This window comes from Marmota marmota, unplaced genomic scaffold, assembly GCF_001458135.2.
Source record: "Marmota marmota marmota unplaced genomic scaffold, marMar, whole genome shotgun sequence".
NCBI lineage: Eukaryota > Metazoa > Chordata > Mammalia > Rodentia > Sciuridae > Marmota > Marmota marmota.
The window spans coordinates 875,284-890,279 of record NW_025999897.1 but is presented as its reverse complement, the minus strand read 5'-3'; the positions used below and the strand labels follow the sequence as shown (position 1 = coordinate 890,279).

The 14,996-nt window shown below is 37.7% G+C and overlaps 1 protein-coding gene across 8 annotated transcripts in view; it reads right to left on the bottom strand.

Annotated features, from left to right (window-relative positions):
* Window positions 1–14,996, bottom strand: part of Tanc2 (tetratricopeptide repeat, ankyrin repeat and coiled-coil containing 2) — a 429,902-nt gene that overhangs the window by 32,543 nt on the left and 382,363 nt on the right. For all 8 annotated transcript variants that reach the window (XM_048798117.1, XM_048798120.1, XM_048798121.1 and 5 more), the window contains 3 exons: window positions 5,165–5,287; window positions 4,398–4,634; window positions 1,884–2,069 (listed from right to left, as the gene is read on the bottom strand). In XM_048798117.1, the coding sequence (XP_048654074.1) occupies window positions 1,884–2,069; window positions 4,398–4,634; window positions 5,165–5,287 (546 nt within the window). The remainder of the gene's footprint in view (window positions 1–1,883; window positions 2,070–4,397; window positions 4,635–5,164; window positions 5,288–14,996) is intronic.

Here is a 14,996-nt window from a genome sequence, read left to right as displayed (position 1 = left end):
TTCTGATCATCATGTAAGCTGCTTTCCTCTGCCGCATTCTTCTGCCATGATGTCCTGCCTCACCTTGGGCCCTGAGGAATGAAGCCACCTATCCATGGACTTGAGACCTCTGAAACTGTGAGCCCCCAAATAAACTTTTACTCCTCTAAAATTGTTGTGATCAGGTCTTTTAATCACAGATGTGAAAAAGCTGACTAAAACACTCTCTGAGCTGCCAAATGGAGTGGCCTAAGACTGAAGCTGTTTGATAGAAGACTGAGTTTCCCTTCTTACAAGTATGGGGTGAAATGGATTAGGATGTTCTGTCAGTTGGTGTTTTGTCCATTTGGACCAGTTGAGTGCATTCTCAGGGTTTAGCTTCTGCAGCTCTATGAGGGAAGTGTCAGCAAATGGTTCTGAGGTCTACACAGGCTTCAGGGCCTTTGTTGGGTGGTACCTTCTTTAGAGAAACTAGACTGACCTACCCCCAGGGTTTGACAGTAGCCAATCTCTGGTGTGGGTCTGGTTCTCAGGAACCTCCTAAGAAATCCAATTGTGGGGCAGGGGGTCTGATCCTCCACTTACTGTTGCCCTGGAGCACAGCCTTCCTGGGCTTAGTCCCTGAGTATATTTACTCCAACCTGTTCAGCTGGTTATGTGAGCTTCCCCAACACAAAGGAGAAGCAAGTTGGGCTCCCCTTTGCCCATCCAACTTGAAACCCCCTGGGTATAGTCTACTCAGCACCTGTTTCACTCATGTTCTGTCAGGCTCAGCCTAGGTTACTGGATAGGCATCTGCCAGGATATTGTGGCTGTTTTTATGTTTTTTCCTCTGCTGATCTCCCAGGTCTTGTAGTTGCCAAGGTGGTGCACTTGTTCCAAGATGGCTCCCACCTCATTTTTCTGGGGCCAGCTGAGACACAGAGGGCCTTTTTCAAGTACCAGCATACAGTACAGCCTCTGGTTCAGCTAAGATTAGGCAATATTTTTGATCTCAGATTTCTCTGTACCAAAATTGTGTTTCCCCTCTCTCTGTGGTGAATGCACCCTGGCAGCACCTATGGGGTCAGCTCTGATGCACTTTTTTTTTTTTGGTTATTGTGCCCAAATTTCTGAGCCCCTAAGCCACTTTGAGTGTCCAATATTAAATTTTAGTGAAATCCTTCTTTCACCTACCTCTCTGAGAAAAGCTGTACATCCACTGCTTTGATTCCATGCCACGAGATCAGTAAAATTTATAATAAACTCATGTATGTGCATACTCACTCTCTCTCTCACCTGCTGCACCCTTCTCCCCTCCTCAGCATCAGTTGTTAAACAAACCATAGTATATGACCATTTCTGCATATTTGTCACTATAAATATTATTACTATCATTAGTAAATAAATTAGCAAAAATACTATTTGTATGGTGTTTAACTGTTTACCAGGAACCCTTTGTAATAAACAACTTTGTAAGAAAGAGTAATTTCACTTCATGGATGGGGAACTGAGGTTCTAAGAGATCAAGTAAATTGCCCAAGGTCTAGATCTAATGAGCAGCAAAACTGGGACAAAAACCTGATCTTTCTGATATTTTACATGTTGTGTTCTTCCCATTCCACATCTAACCATGTAATTACAGGTCAGTAATTAATCCCTCTGTGGTTCTGCCATTGTCTGTTAAAAGGGGTGGAAATATGGGGGAGAGATTGGATTAGATACTTTCCAACTTTTTGTCCATAATTCTAGGTGCCTTGGCATTTAAGTAGTCAAGTGCCTCATGGAGTTTCACCTCTTTATTCCTTAGAGTAGTGACCAAAAATTCAAGTTAATTTGGCTGGCAGTTTTATAATATGCAATCTCACAGATTCTTGAATGCTTACAAAAAAAAAAAAAGAGAACCCTATTCACATTCTTCTTACCTCAGTGTAACCCATGCTGGCTGCAGCAATGAGGGCCTGCTGGATGGCATGGCTCTTTTTAAACACTCCTTGCTGCTGGCCAGCCATTGTCCAGTCACACTGAATCAAAAACTTAACGACCTCCAGATGACCTCTGAGTGCAGCATGAACCAAAGCACACTGTCCATTCTTATCCAAGTGATCCACCTAAGGGGAGAGAACAGAGAAATATGTGTGAACCAAGACCTGTGGCTGTACTCCCAATCTAGTCACACCAGTACACTGCACATGTCTAGACTACTAAGATTCATTCTTTCCAATCTTTGAACTAATCTCTGAGCAAATTTAGAAAATACTTTCTCTTCAGGCTAGAATAGTACCAAACTACAACTCTGCCTGATGTGCCTCTGGGGGAGAACTTCTTTTCCTCAAAAACAAGGTCAGTTTTTTGCTTTAACATTAAAAGAAAAATAAACAAAATGCTCAGCTCACACTTTGTTTTCCTGAGGTACATTCCCCTTTGTTCTCAAGTAGTTTCCCTCAGACAAAGATTTGAGAGACTTGTAGCTCTGTTGGCACAAAACACTGTCTTTAAAATCATGAAAAAGAAAAAAAACATTTTGGAGCTCTAACTTTTTGGTGTTCCAAAGAAGCAAAATATATCATATCATGAACTACTTACTCATTTGACCACCAATCTTTGGCAAAGATTAAATAGTCAAGTGCCTCCGTTCTTCCAGCAGGAGGGTAGAATCTCAAAGACCTGGCTAGAGGCACTTGGAGCTAGACTAAGCTCTAACAGGAGTTTTTCTAATTTTAGTGTTGCTTTCCAAGTTTAGATTGAAAGAAGAGGCTGCTTGAGATCAATCCACCAGCCGGGTTTGGTAGTATATGCCTGTAATTCTAGTGGCTTAGAAGGCTGAGGCAGGAGGATCACGAGTTCAAAGCCAGCCTCAGCAAAAGAGAGGTGCTAAGCAACTCAGTTGAGACCCTGTCTCTAAATAAAATACAAAATAGGACTGAGGATATGGCTCAGTGGTTGAGTGCCCTTCTGTTCAATTTCCAGTATCGCTCCCCCCCACCCCCCAAAAATAAAGATAATCCACCAGAAGGCCCTGAGTCACAAGTTTCAATGAATGAAATGGCCTTTTCTAGCAGAAACACTGTTATCTGTATATGGTAGTTAAAGCACTTGAAACTTAAGTTCTGTTTCTGGTTCTCCCAGTAACTGGTTCCAACCAGCAATCCACATGACAAATGTTTACTGAATGCCTAGTATGTGCAGGGCACCACATGGGATAAAAACACGATAAGACAGGAATATGTAGATTCTGCTCTCAAGAACTTTGAAATGAGGTATGGGGAGATGTGACCAATGTGACAAAAGCCTGTCCAACAAAGGAGTTTATAATAAATGCCTTAAGGAAAATGAAAGTATAATAAAATTTCAGAGGAAATAAAAATTAATTCCCGATTAGGAACAGATTCAGAATTAAAAGTTTTAATTTACGTTTCTGCTCTGGGGAAACAATGAAAAATAACTAAAAATACTGGCTTGGTAGTATAAGGGATGAGCAGCAGGAAAGATCCAGTACCAGCAGAGATCTGAATTAAAGGCAAAAGTAATACAAGGACCAGTTATCATTCTCTTTCTAGAGATGTCCATTCAAAGAAATGGAACATTATTAAAGGTGGACAATAACTGTGCCACAATAAACATCTAAGGCTCTGAGATTTCACTCCCAAAGGAGTCTCAGGAGTCCTACTTTCTTCCCTGGTAAGAGCCCTAGATACCTCAGAATGAGATATATTACTTATATGTCTACTGTGAAACCAACATCCTCGGTTTGTTTTCAGGACTGAATCAAAATACCATGAGATCACAATTTTCCCCAGAGGCCAACATTTGTGAGGCCAGCATTTTTCTTTTAATCGATACTTTGAAATTGAGTTCTTTTATATCAGTGATTCTGGAGATAAAGAAAAGATTTTCTTAATGTTTCTGAGAACTGAAATATACTAACAAACGCTTTGAGGTATACTTGGTCAGAGTATAAACAGGGGGAATCATCTTTTCCCCAGAATATCTCTAGGATGGTGGTCTTCAAGGACAGGATGAGGGGAATCTGGTCTCCTCATCTCCATTGGTTAACATTTCTTTTCTACATATGAAAGAGTCTATAGTGCCATTCATTTCAGACCTCTTGCTACAGTCTCCTCCTTGCTCCCTTACTTCTCTTTCCTTTCCTGTTAAGAAAATAAATTTTTCTGAGCTCAGTAGAGAATTTCCAGGGATTTTTTTTGTTGCTGATAAGTGTAGTTTCCTAAGTGTCTCTCAAGGATTTTACAACTGTGTCCAGCTGTGGTGTGGACTGGCAGGGGCAAGTGGGCAAACACTGGTGTAAGCTGAGCCACCCTCCCTTGATCTGCTTCCAGTCAGGGTTTGATATACCATAGGAGTTAAGGAAGACTCTGTATCTGGAAGAAAGAAAAAGGGAAAAAAAGGAAAAGTAGCAGAGGCAGGCAGTCAATTACCTTGGCCCGTTTCTTGCAGAGTAGCACCACGATGCTCAGGAACCCTGCTGCTGCGGCATATCCCAAAGGAGTCAGGCCACTTTCAGAAGAGGCATCTACATTGGCCCCAAATTCCAAAAGCAAGGCCACCATTTCTGTGTAACCAAGATGAGACTGAACACATAGAATTGGAGCATTATTTAAAACCTCTGTCCGGTAATTAATATTGGCACCTCCCAAAATCAGCAGTCGGCTGACCTAAAAATAAATAAATGAATAATAATCAGATAATAGAAATAATAATCAGATATCGGCTATATTCCAACAATGTCTAGCAGCATTTAGTAATTTTTATATTTGTAATTTGTTCCCTTTTTAATACCTTGCTGTTGAAAGGAACATAAAGTTTTCTCTTTTTGCTCATTAGCTAGAGCAAATGCCACCCATACTATAGGGCTGAACATCAGCTCTACTAAGTGAACTTCTCACCAGAAAAACTCCTCCCAAAACAAGATACCCTAGATCAATTTAGTCTCTAGAACCAGCAGGACCTGATCCCATATGCTGAAAACAGCTTATGGAGGTAGATGGACAGTAGGGTTTATCTTCGAGTGAGATAACGAAGTGTAAACAACTTAAAATAAATTATTAGTAAGAGATTAATTGACAGGAGACAGTCTAAGGCAAGTCAGAGATCATCAAAACAGCTACTTAATATTCTTCTGATATTTTTTTCACAGTTAATTCTTTAAAGTATTTGTAATTTTTAAAAAAATTTTTGCATTTACCTTTATATTTGGAGTGTAGAGATTTCGTAGAGATGCCAATGCCATGGAAAGACCTTCTGTACTATAAGAGATCCAGAGACCTTGGAGGATGGAAGATGATACTCCAACTTTTTTACTCAAACCCTGAAAAAGAAATACAGAGACAACTCAATTACTAGCCAAGCTAAAAAGTATCATCAGTTGTTAGTGGTCTCTAGATCTGTGGTATCAATAAATAAGAGCAGAGTCTCACCTTAACAATATTCAAGCCCAAGAAAGCCCATCTGCTGATAGGGACAAAAACTACTCTTATAGGAATAAGGGAACTTAAATTGTCTTTATCTGGGCAGTTAACAAATCTATTTAACATCTTTCCTTTCTACTCTATCTGATGTAATTTGTTTTTCCATATTTTTTTGATCAGCCTTCATGAATGAATCCCTTAAATTCAAATTACTAAAATTACACTGTGGCAGAGACAACACATTGTGATTACTGATTTTCATTTCATTCTGGGAATTTGAGAAAACTATTTCTCAGGCTCCTTTACAGTTAATGGGTCATGTGACTGAATTCTGATTAATAAAATTGGGGTAGAAGTAATATACCATGTCCAGGTGTGGCCCCCAAATCTCATTTCTGCATACTTTATGACTCTTGACTACAGGTCAGATGCAGATAATTCAATGGAGATAATTTCAGTAATGTTACATAGAGTGGGGTATGGTGGCACATGCCTGTAATCCCAGCGACTCAGGATTACAGAAGTTTGAGGCAGAAAGATCATAAGTTTGAGGCCAGAAACTTAGCAAGACCCTAAGCAACTTAGTGAAATTCAGTCTTAAAACAAAAAATAAAATGGGCTGAAGATGTAGCTCAGTGGGTAAGGTGTGCCTGGGTTCAATCCTCAGGATCAAAAAATAAGGAGTGTCCATCTAGCCATCTAGGTACTGGGTGCACTGAAATGAATAAGGGTGGATGACAGCAGCTTTTGATTGTTCATTATAACTCCATAATCTCTTTTAATTTGTGCTAATAATAGGGACTCAATTACTAAGTCTCTTATTTGGTCAATTAGTTCATATACAAACACAAAAAACTGAAACAAACCTATGGCTAAGTCATTATGATTATTTATTTTGACATGAGATCAAATATTTATAGTTCTTTTTGTAAGAATTCCAAATGCTACTCAGTTAGGGTTGGAGTCCAGTCAAATTGGGTTTGAGGGTTCACCTCCACTGTAGATCCCAGAAAACCAGGAAATTTAACTCTGATTCCTCATTTGGGCCTCCGTCTCCTAATTTAGAATATGTGTGGTTCTCACCAAGGCCTTCTGAAGAACAATAAACTATATTAACAAATTAGATAAAAAATCAGCAGAAAGTAATATCTATATTCCAATAGTGGAAACTTTTTGTTTTTTGTTCCGGGAATTCAACCCAGGGTTGCTTAACCACTGAGCCACATCCCCATTCCTATTTTGTATTTTATTTAAAGACAGGGTCTCACTAAATTTATTAGCACCTTGCTAAATTGCTGAGGCTGGCTTTGAACTCTCGATCGTCCTGCCTCAGCCTCCAGAGCCGCTGGGATTACAGGAGTGCGCTACCATGCCCAGGGCAAGAGTGGAAACTTAACAGTGGAAAACATGCCTTATAGGTTATGGTGGAGGGGAAAAAAAAAAAAAAAAGAAAGGGAATATATTCGGATATCTATTATATGTCAAGTGTTGTGCAAGGATTTTTTCATGCATTAGCTTTTTTAATTTAATCTAATCTCCACAACAGTCCTATTAGGTAGAATTTATCAGTATTTTCATATTGGAGGAAAGAACTTAGAAAAGGTTAAGTAATTTGTCCAGTGTCACATAACTACAGAGGCTGGAATTAGAATCCAAGTTTTTTGTATTTTTTTAAACTTTAAAGTTCATGTTCCTTGGGGCTGGGGTTGTGGTTCAGCAGTAGAGCGCTCGCCTAGCACATGGGAGACCCTGGGTTTGATCCTCAGCACCACATAAAAATAAATAAAGATAAAAAAAGTTCATGTTCCTTCTATTACACCAACATTAAAAAATCTGAAATCTCAGTCAGAAAAGAAGCAACTAGAAAACTAGAATAGACAAAACAGCTAATTGCTAGCTTTCCCCTTTACCTCTAACTACCAACCATTCACTTTCTTTGGTCCTCTTTTCCCAAACTGTCCTTTTTTTCCCTTTCATTCCTTTTTTGATACTGGGGATTGAACCCTGGGAGCTTTACCACTAAGTTACATCCTCAGCCATTTTTTATTTTGAGACAGGGTCTTTTTTTTAATATTTATTTTTTAGTTATAGGTGGACACAATATCTTTATTTATTTATTTTTTTATTGTGGTGCTGAGGATTGAACCCAGTGCCTCACACATGCTAGGCGAGAGCTCTCCTGCTGAGCCACAACCCCAGCCCCAGTCAGGGTCTTATTAAGTTGCTGAGGCTAGTCTTGAACTTGGGATCCTCCTTCCTCAGGCTTCCAAGTGGTTGAGTCGTGCACCACTGTGCCAGGCTAAAAATAGTCTCATCTGCTCCTATGGCTTTATTCCTATTATTTTTAACTAAGCATTATGTTTTTTAAAAAATATTTTTATTAGTTGCTGATGGACCCTTATTTATTTATTTACATGCAGTGCTGAGAATCTAACCCTGAACCTCACACATGCTAGGTAAGTGCTCTCCCGCTGAGCCACAAACCCAGCCCAGCATTATGTTTCTTTTCCAATTGTGAAACTTAAAGTAGTAAAAGTAGTATTGTGCCTATAATCTGTAGTAGTCAATTTCTCCTCGAATATTAAGTGAGATTCATTAATATTTTCACTTAATCCATTGAGTTATTAAGAGTATTATTTTATACAAGAGAAATGCTGGATCAGTGTTTATTAAAGTTATGTGGCAATTCTCTGATATCAGAGGGGGTTCAGAAAATGTATTTTGCTTCTCTGAAAGATGTAGGAGCTTACCCGCCTATTCAGCAACTATAAGTTTGGATTTAGTTTTCTTGAATATAAATTGCCTGTTTTCTGTGTGATCTTCATTTTAAAGATTAATTAAAAAAATACACAGGTCGGGCACCATGGTGCACTCCTGTGAACTCAGTGGCTCGGGAGACTGAGGCGGAGGATATTGAGTTTAAAGCCAGCCTCAGCAATTATCAAGGGGCTAAGCAACTCGGTGAGATCCTGTCTCTAAATAAAAATACAAAATAGGGCTGGGATGTGGCTCAGTGGTTGAATGCCCCCCGAGTTCAATCCCCAGTAGCCCCCCCCCCCAAAAACAAAAGACACAGTAAGGTTAAATAACTTGCTAGGCCAGGTGCAGCGGTGCACACATGTAATCTTGTTTACTCCCGAGGTTGAGGCAGGAGGAATGTAACTTGGCAATTCAGTGAGACCCTGTTGCAAAGTAAAGGGATGGGGACGTAGCTTAATGATAGAGTGCCCCTGAGTTAAATCCCCAGTACCGTAAAAAAAAAAAAAAAAAAAAAAAAACCAACAAAAAAAAACTTGCTTGAAGTCCTACAGTCTGGAAGTAGGAAAAGTAGAATCTAGTCTGGTTTCAAAGCCAAATCTATTTTAACCACCATGCTCACTGTATTGTCATCTTTAAATGAATTATATAGATTAGTGATTTTCAACTTTTTGGGCTACATATTAGAATTATCTGAAGAGCTTCTAAAAAATACTAATATAGGGGGCTGGGTTTGTGGCTCAGTGGCAAAGCTCTCACCTAGCACGTGTGAGGCCCTGGGTTCGATCCTCAGCACCACATATAAATAAATAAAATAAAGGTATTGTGTCCAACTACAACTAAATGATAAAAATATTTAAAAAATACTAATACAATGTGGAGAATGAAAAATTGCATAGCACTTTGGAAGACAGTCTGTCAACAAAGCTAGGATTACCATATAATCTGATAATCTCACTCATTTTACCCAAATGAGGTGAAAATTTACAAACTAAACTCCTTATATGAATATTTATAGCAATTTTGTTAACAACCCCAAAGTCATCAAGATTCCCCCTTTTTTTTCCTTTGAGCACCAGGGATTGAACTCAGGGTCATTTGACCACTGAGCCACATCTCCAGCCCTATTTTGTATTTTATTAGAGACAGAGTCTCACTGAGTTGCTGAGCACCTCACTAAATTGCTAAGGCTGGTTTTCAATTTGTGATGTTCCTGCCTCTGCCTCCCCAAGCTGCTGCCTTTAATAGATAAACTACCAACAAATAAACAGTGGTACATCCATACAATGTAATATTATTAAGCAATAAAAGAAACAAGGTATCAAGCCACAAAAAGACATGGAAGAACCTTGAATGCATATTGCTAAGTGGAAGAAGTCAATCTAAAAAGACTACATGCTGGGTGAGTCCAACTATATGAAATTCTGGAAAAGATATTACTCTGGAGATAGTAAAAAAGATCACTGGTTGCCAGGGTTGGGGAGGAAAAGATATAAGAAGTGAATATATAAAACAGAGGAATTTTAGGACAATGAAACTATTCTATACTGCACTTGTAGATACAGGACATTATACATTTGGCAAAATCCAAAGAAACAACACAGAATGAACCCTAATGTAAACTATGGATTTCAATTTATAATAATGCATTAATATTGGTTCATTCGTTGTACCCAATGTACCATGTCTGTACAAGATGTTAATAGGAGGAATTGTGGCTGGGGGAGTGAGCATAGGGAATTCTGGTTTCAGTTCAATTTTTTATACAAACCTAAAATTGCCCTAAGAAATAAAGTCTATTAAAAAAGGCTATGTTCTACTCCAGAACAATGAATCATAGTTTCTGGGAGTAAGGTTCAGGAATGTGTACTTGTTTTTTAAAGCTCTCTCTGAAAAACTAATGCATAGCCAGATTTGAAAAACCATTGACCTAGATCTATAGATAAATTCAAAGACACAATGTTGAGTGGGAAAGAAAAAAGCTTTAGAATTATATGAATAGTATGATACTATTTTATGTCAATTTAAAAAAAATTCATATGTTGTTTAATATGTTACTGATTGGGCATAGCAGTGCACATATATAATCCCAGCAGCGCAGGAGGCTGAGGCAGGAGGATTGTGAGTTCAAAGCCAGCCTCAGCAAAAGTGAGGCACTAATAAGCAAATCAGAGAGACCCTGTCTCTAAGTAGGGTTGGGGATATGGCTCAGTGGTTCAGTGCCCCCGAGTTCAATCCACAGTACCAAAACAAAATTAAAACAAAACAAAGAATATATTACTGATGTTGGAAAAGTACAAAATATGCATAAGAAAAGAACATATATTAAGATTATTAATGTGCTAAATTCTCATGCATTTTGAATTGAAGCTATTTTTAGAGGAGGGATAGAAATGAGATAAGAAAGGAATGTTACACAAGTACCTACTGTTATTTGTTATACTTTTTAAAAATAAAGAAAAAATCTGAAATAAACATGAAAAAAATCTTAATATTTGTTAAATGGCTATTATCAGATTATTTATTCAATTGAATAAATCCGCTAGATATCAGAATAAATAATCTGATAATGTGCTTTCTTATATGTTGAAAATATTTCATAATAAGAATTTAAAAAGGAATTAGGGCTATCTCTTTATCTAAAATAAGAAAAAAGGTAAGAATTGGTAATCATATAGATTTATTTGTTGGTAAGGGGAAGAGACTAATTAAAGGAAGTCATAAATCAAGTAGAATGTCTTTAATGTTTTTCAGTGACTCATAAGTTAGGTTGTTTAATTAGTTGGCTTGTTTAAGAGATATAGGAAAAAGAAACAGAAAAGGGAGATGAGTAAGAATAGACCTTTGTAAGTTAACTTCAATTAAATGGCCCAGTAAATGGACCATAAGGCAGCGCTGAGAGCCCCAATGAGATTGGAGTGAATATATAAGATACAAACCTAGAATAAAGAACCAGAGTCTAAGATATAAAATATTAGCTTTATTTATACTGTTGACTTTTGATTTCTTCTAGTTGGTGGGGCTGACCTTTTTGCTCTTCAGAGACGTGAAAGAAAAGAGTTTCAGTTTAAATTCAACAAAGATGACAGGCAGATAACTGTGATCCCACTACCAGTCACATAGCCCAAAATAACTCATAATTAAATTCTAAGCTTATGGTTTCTCAAAGAGAACTTTATGCTCAAATAACCTGAAAAAGTGCTTCTTCAGTATCTGTATCTATTACTCAGATGAGATAGGATGTCTTTTTGTCTCTTTTGGTAATGGAGTACCTTCCTTAGAATCTAAATTTATAGCCTAGAATAATCATGCTTAGTATTTTTGAATACTTCAATAAAATAGCATGAATAAACAAGAACAGTCTCTTTTTTGAAATTTTAGGTACAGCTCAGATATCTTAAGGCATGGCAAAACCCAATTCTGGCACTTAGCCAATGAGTTTCATTAAAGTAAGTTATTTGCAGACATATCAGCCCAGTGTCCCACATGCAGATACCCAATTGTCTCAAATGGATTATCACTATTCTTATCTGACCATTGGACATAGTCATGTTTGGTTATAGAAAAAGGATACTGGTAAACCAAGGAAATGGCATCCTTCATTATAGAGAAAGGGTTGGAAAATTATCACCTTTGGCCAAATCCAGCATTTTCTTTTTGTCAGTCAAGTTTTATTGGAATACAGCCTTACCCAATCATTTCTATATTATTTCACTGTTTTCTAGCTACAATGGCAGTTGAGTGGTTGTGACAAAGATTATATGGACTATAAATATTGGGTTCTTTATGGAAAAAGTCTGCCAATTACTACTATAAGAGAATGCTTGGTAACCTCTGAAGTGATAAATGGATTACCATGTGCAATTTATGCTCATTATTCTTATTTTTGGGAAAAAGATTCTTGCTAAGCATCTTCTGCTTATAACATTTCCCTCCACTGGCAAATGGTTCCAGCAAGAAATGTGACAGGATTGACCAACTAAAGGAGCATTTTGGAGGACAGCATTTAAGGATCTAATTGCAAAAATACTCCCAAATTCTTCCCATAACTAGAATCAATTGAATGAAAACTCCCTGCATTATAAACTAGGTTGAAATATTTCTGGCCATGACTTATACTCATTTTGTTTCCTTTAGATTAAAAAAAATTAAATGGCTATTAGAGTATTACAAAAATTACAAGTCCTCGACAATATGAATCATTCAGGAAGTGCAAATCAAAACCACAATGAGATATCACTTCACACTTGCTAGAATGGCTAAAATAAAAGATAATGTCTAATGAGTGCTGGTGAAGGTGTGAAGATATTAAAATTTGGGGGGATGCTGGGATTGAACCTAGGGTTTCACACATGCTAAGCTTATGCTCTACCACTGAGCTATACCTCCAGCCTGGTGTGAAGAAACTGAAACCCTCATATACCTCTGGTGGGACTATAAAATGGTGTGGCCACTTTGGAAAACAACTTGGAAATTCCTTAATATGTTAAATATAGTTACTATATTACCTAGCAATTCTACTTCTTCTTTGGTTCAATTTTTTTCTGTTCTTTTCTTCCTTCCTTTCTTTTTTTTTTTTTTTTTAAGAGAAGGCGTATTGCTAAGTTGCTCAGGCTGGCCTCAACTCCCAGGCTCAAGTGATCCTCCTGTCTCAGCCTCCTGAGTGCTGGACTACAGGCTCTGTGCCCAATGCAACTCTACTTCTAAGTATATATACTCAAGAAAACTAAAGACATACTGTCTACCCACAAACCTGTACCCACACATTGTAAAAATACTGTCACTAAGCTGTGACTGTACTAAATACCATTTTAAATTGGCCAATTTTATTTTCTAAAGATGGAAAAATCAGTAAGCTAATGTTCATAGCAGTATCATTCACAACAGCCCAAAGTGGAAACAACTCAAATGTCTAAGTGTGAATGAATAAACAAAATGTGGTAGATTCACAAAATAGAATATCACTTGGCAATAAAGAGGAATAAATAGCTGGTATATGCTGCAATATTAATAAACTCTGAAAACCCTGTGTTAAGTCAAAGGTGCCAGACACATTAGACTACATATTATGATTCCATTTATATGAAATGTGCAAAAAAGTAAAATCTATAGAGAAATAGAAAGTAGAGTGAGGGATGACAAAATAGTCATGAGGTTTATTTTTTTAGGGTGCAGAAATGTACTGATAGAGACCGGAGGAGGAAGCCGCCCGGCGCCAGCCAAGCCAGACTGGAGGAGGAAGCCACCCGGCGCCAAGCCAGACCGGAGGAGGAAGCCCGGCCTCGCCCCGTGTGCTAGTCCAGAGGAAGCCCATGAACCCTTAAAACCCATCAAAGGGGGTGTGGCTACCAGTACGGTTCTGCGGCTGATCCAGGTACCCGGTTTCCAACTCCCCCACCCTTAGCTGCGATAACTCAAAATATTTCCCACAAGCTTTTGGGGGTTGTAGCTATCAACGCAAAACAACAACTGCACAGGCACCTGGTTTCTACCTCAGAGACTAGAGTAGGGAAGATACAGGTGGAAGCTCATTTCCTTTCACACTGGCTATACCCACCACCCTGAACACAGAGGCTCAAGCTAGGAATAGACAATGCCACCTACTGGAAGCAAGGAAAACAGTGTTCTGAGAGACTTTTTTTTTCTTTTTTCTCTCTTTCTTTCTCTCTTTTCTTCTCTCTCTTCCACAACTTCAACATACGTGAAACCAAGAACTGTGCATGAACAGCCGAATTACCAAAGTAATATAATATAGAGGAATTGCATATACCCCACCTTCCCCCCATTTTTTTCCTTTATTTCTATCTTACTTTCCTTTTCCTTCTCTTATTTCTCTTTTCTTCTTTGTTATTTTTTTCTTGTTTTTTCATTCGTATTCTCTCTATCCCACTTTCAGTCTCCTAACTTTTGCTATCTATACATAGGGTAACTATCTAAATACAGATAGGAGGTTGAGTCTATACATTCTTCCATAAATTACCAGTCTATTGGTTAGAGTTCTCCAAAGGTGCTAAGTTAGTTTAACCTCATACCCTCACTCCTTTCCCTCTAAGTATAACATCCTTCGTCTGAAATTAAGTTTTCTATATGCCACCAGATATGGTATGCCTTTTATGAAATTAATGAATATATTCTTAAGTAATAATTAAAACCAATATCTATAGACTTAGAATATAACTATAAATGTATTAATAATGAAAACTTGTACTTAGATAATGTACTGTTGATTTTGGGAACTGTTAACATTGTCTTTCTCCGCAAAAGAGGGATTTTGGAGCTATACAAGAACAATACAAATATATAAGGGGAGAAACATTAACACAACAGTTTCACAAAGCTAGAAAGAATCATAAGCATTATGAAAAGACAAGGAAAGAAAGGACCACAAACAATACAGGTCAATTCAACATTAGATGAGGTAATATCTACAGCTGATGGAATGTCAGACAAAGAGTTCAGGATATACATGCTTCAGATGATCTGGAGTCTCAAGGAAGACATTATACAGGTCAGACAACGAAACATCACTTTGACAATGAATTACATAAACAAATCCAAGAAGCAAAAGATCAACTCTGTAGGGAGATAGAGGATATAAAAAACAAACAAACAGAAATCCTGGATATGCAGGAAACAATAAACCAAATTAAAAACTCAAATGAGAGTATTACCAGCAGAGTAGAACACTTAGAAGATAGAACTTCAGACAACGAAGACAAAGTTTTTCAACTTGAAAAGAACATAGACAGCTCAGCGAGAATGTTAAGAAATCATGAGCAGAACATCCAAGAATTATGGGATAACATAAAGAAACCAAACCTAAGAGTTATTGGGATACAAGAATGTATAGAG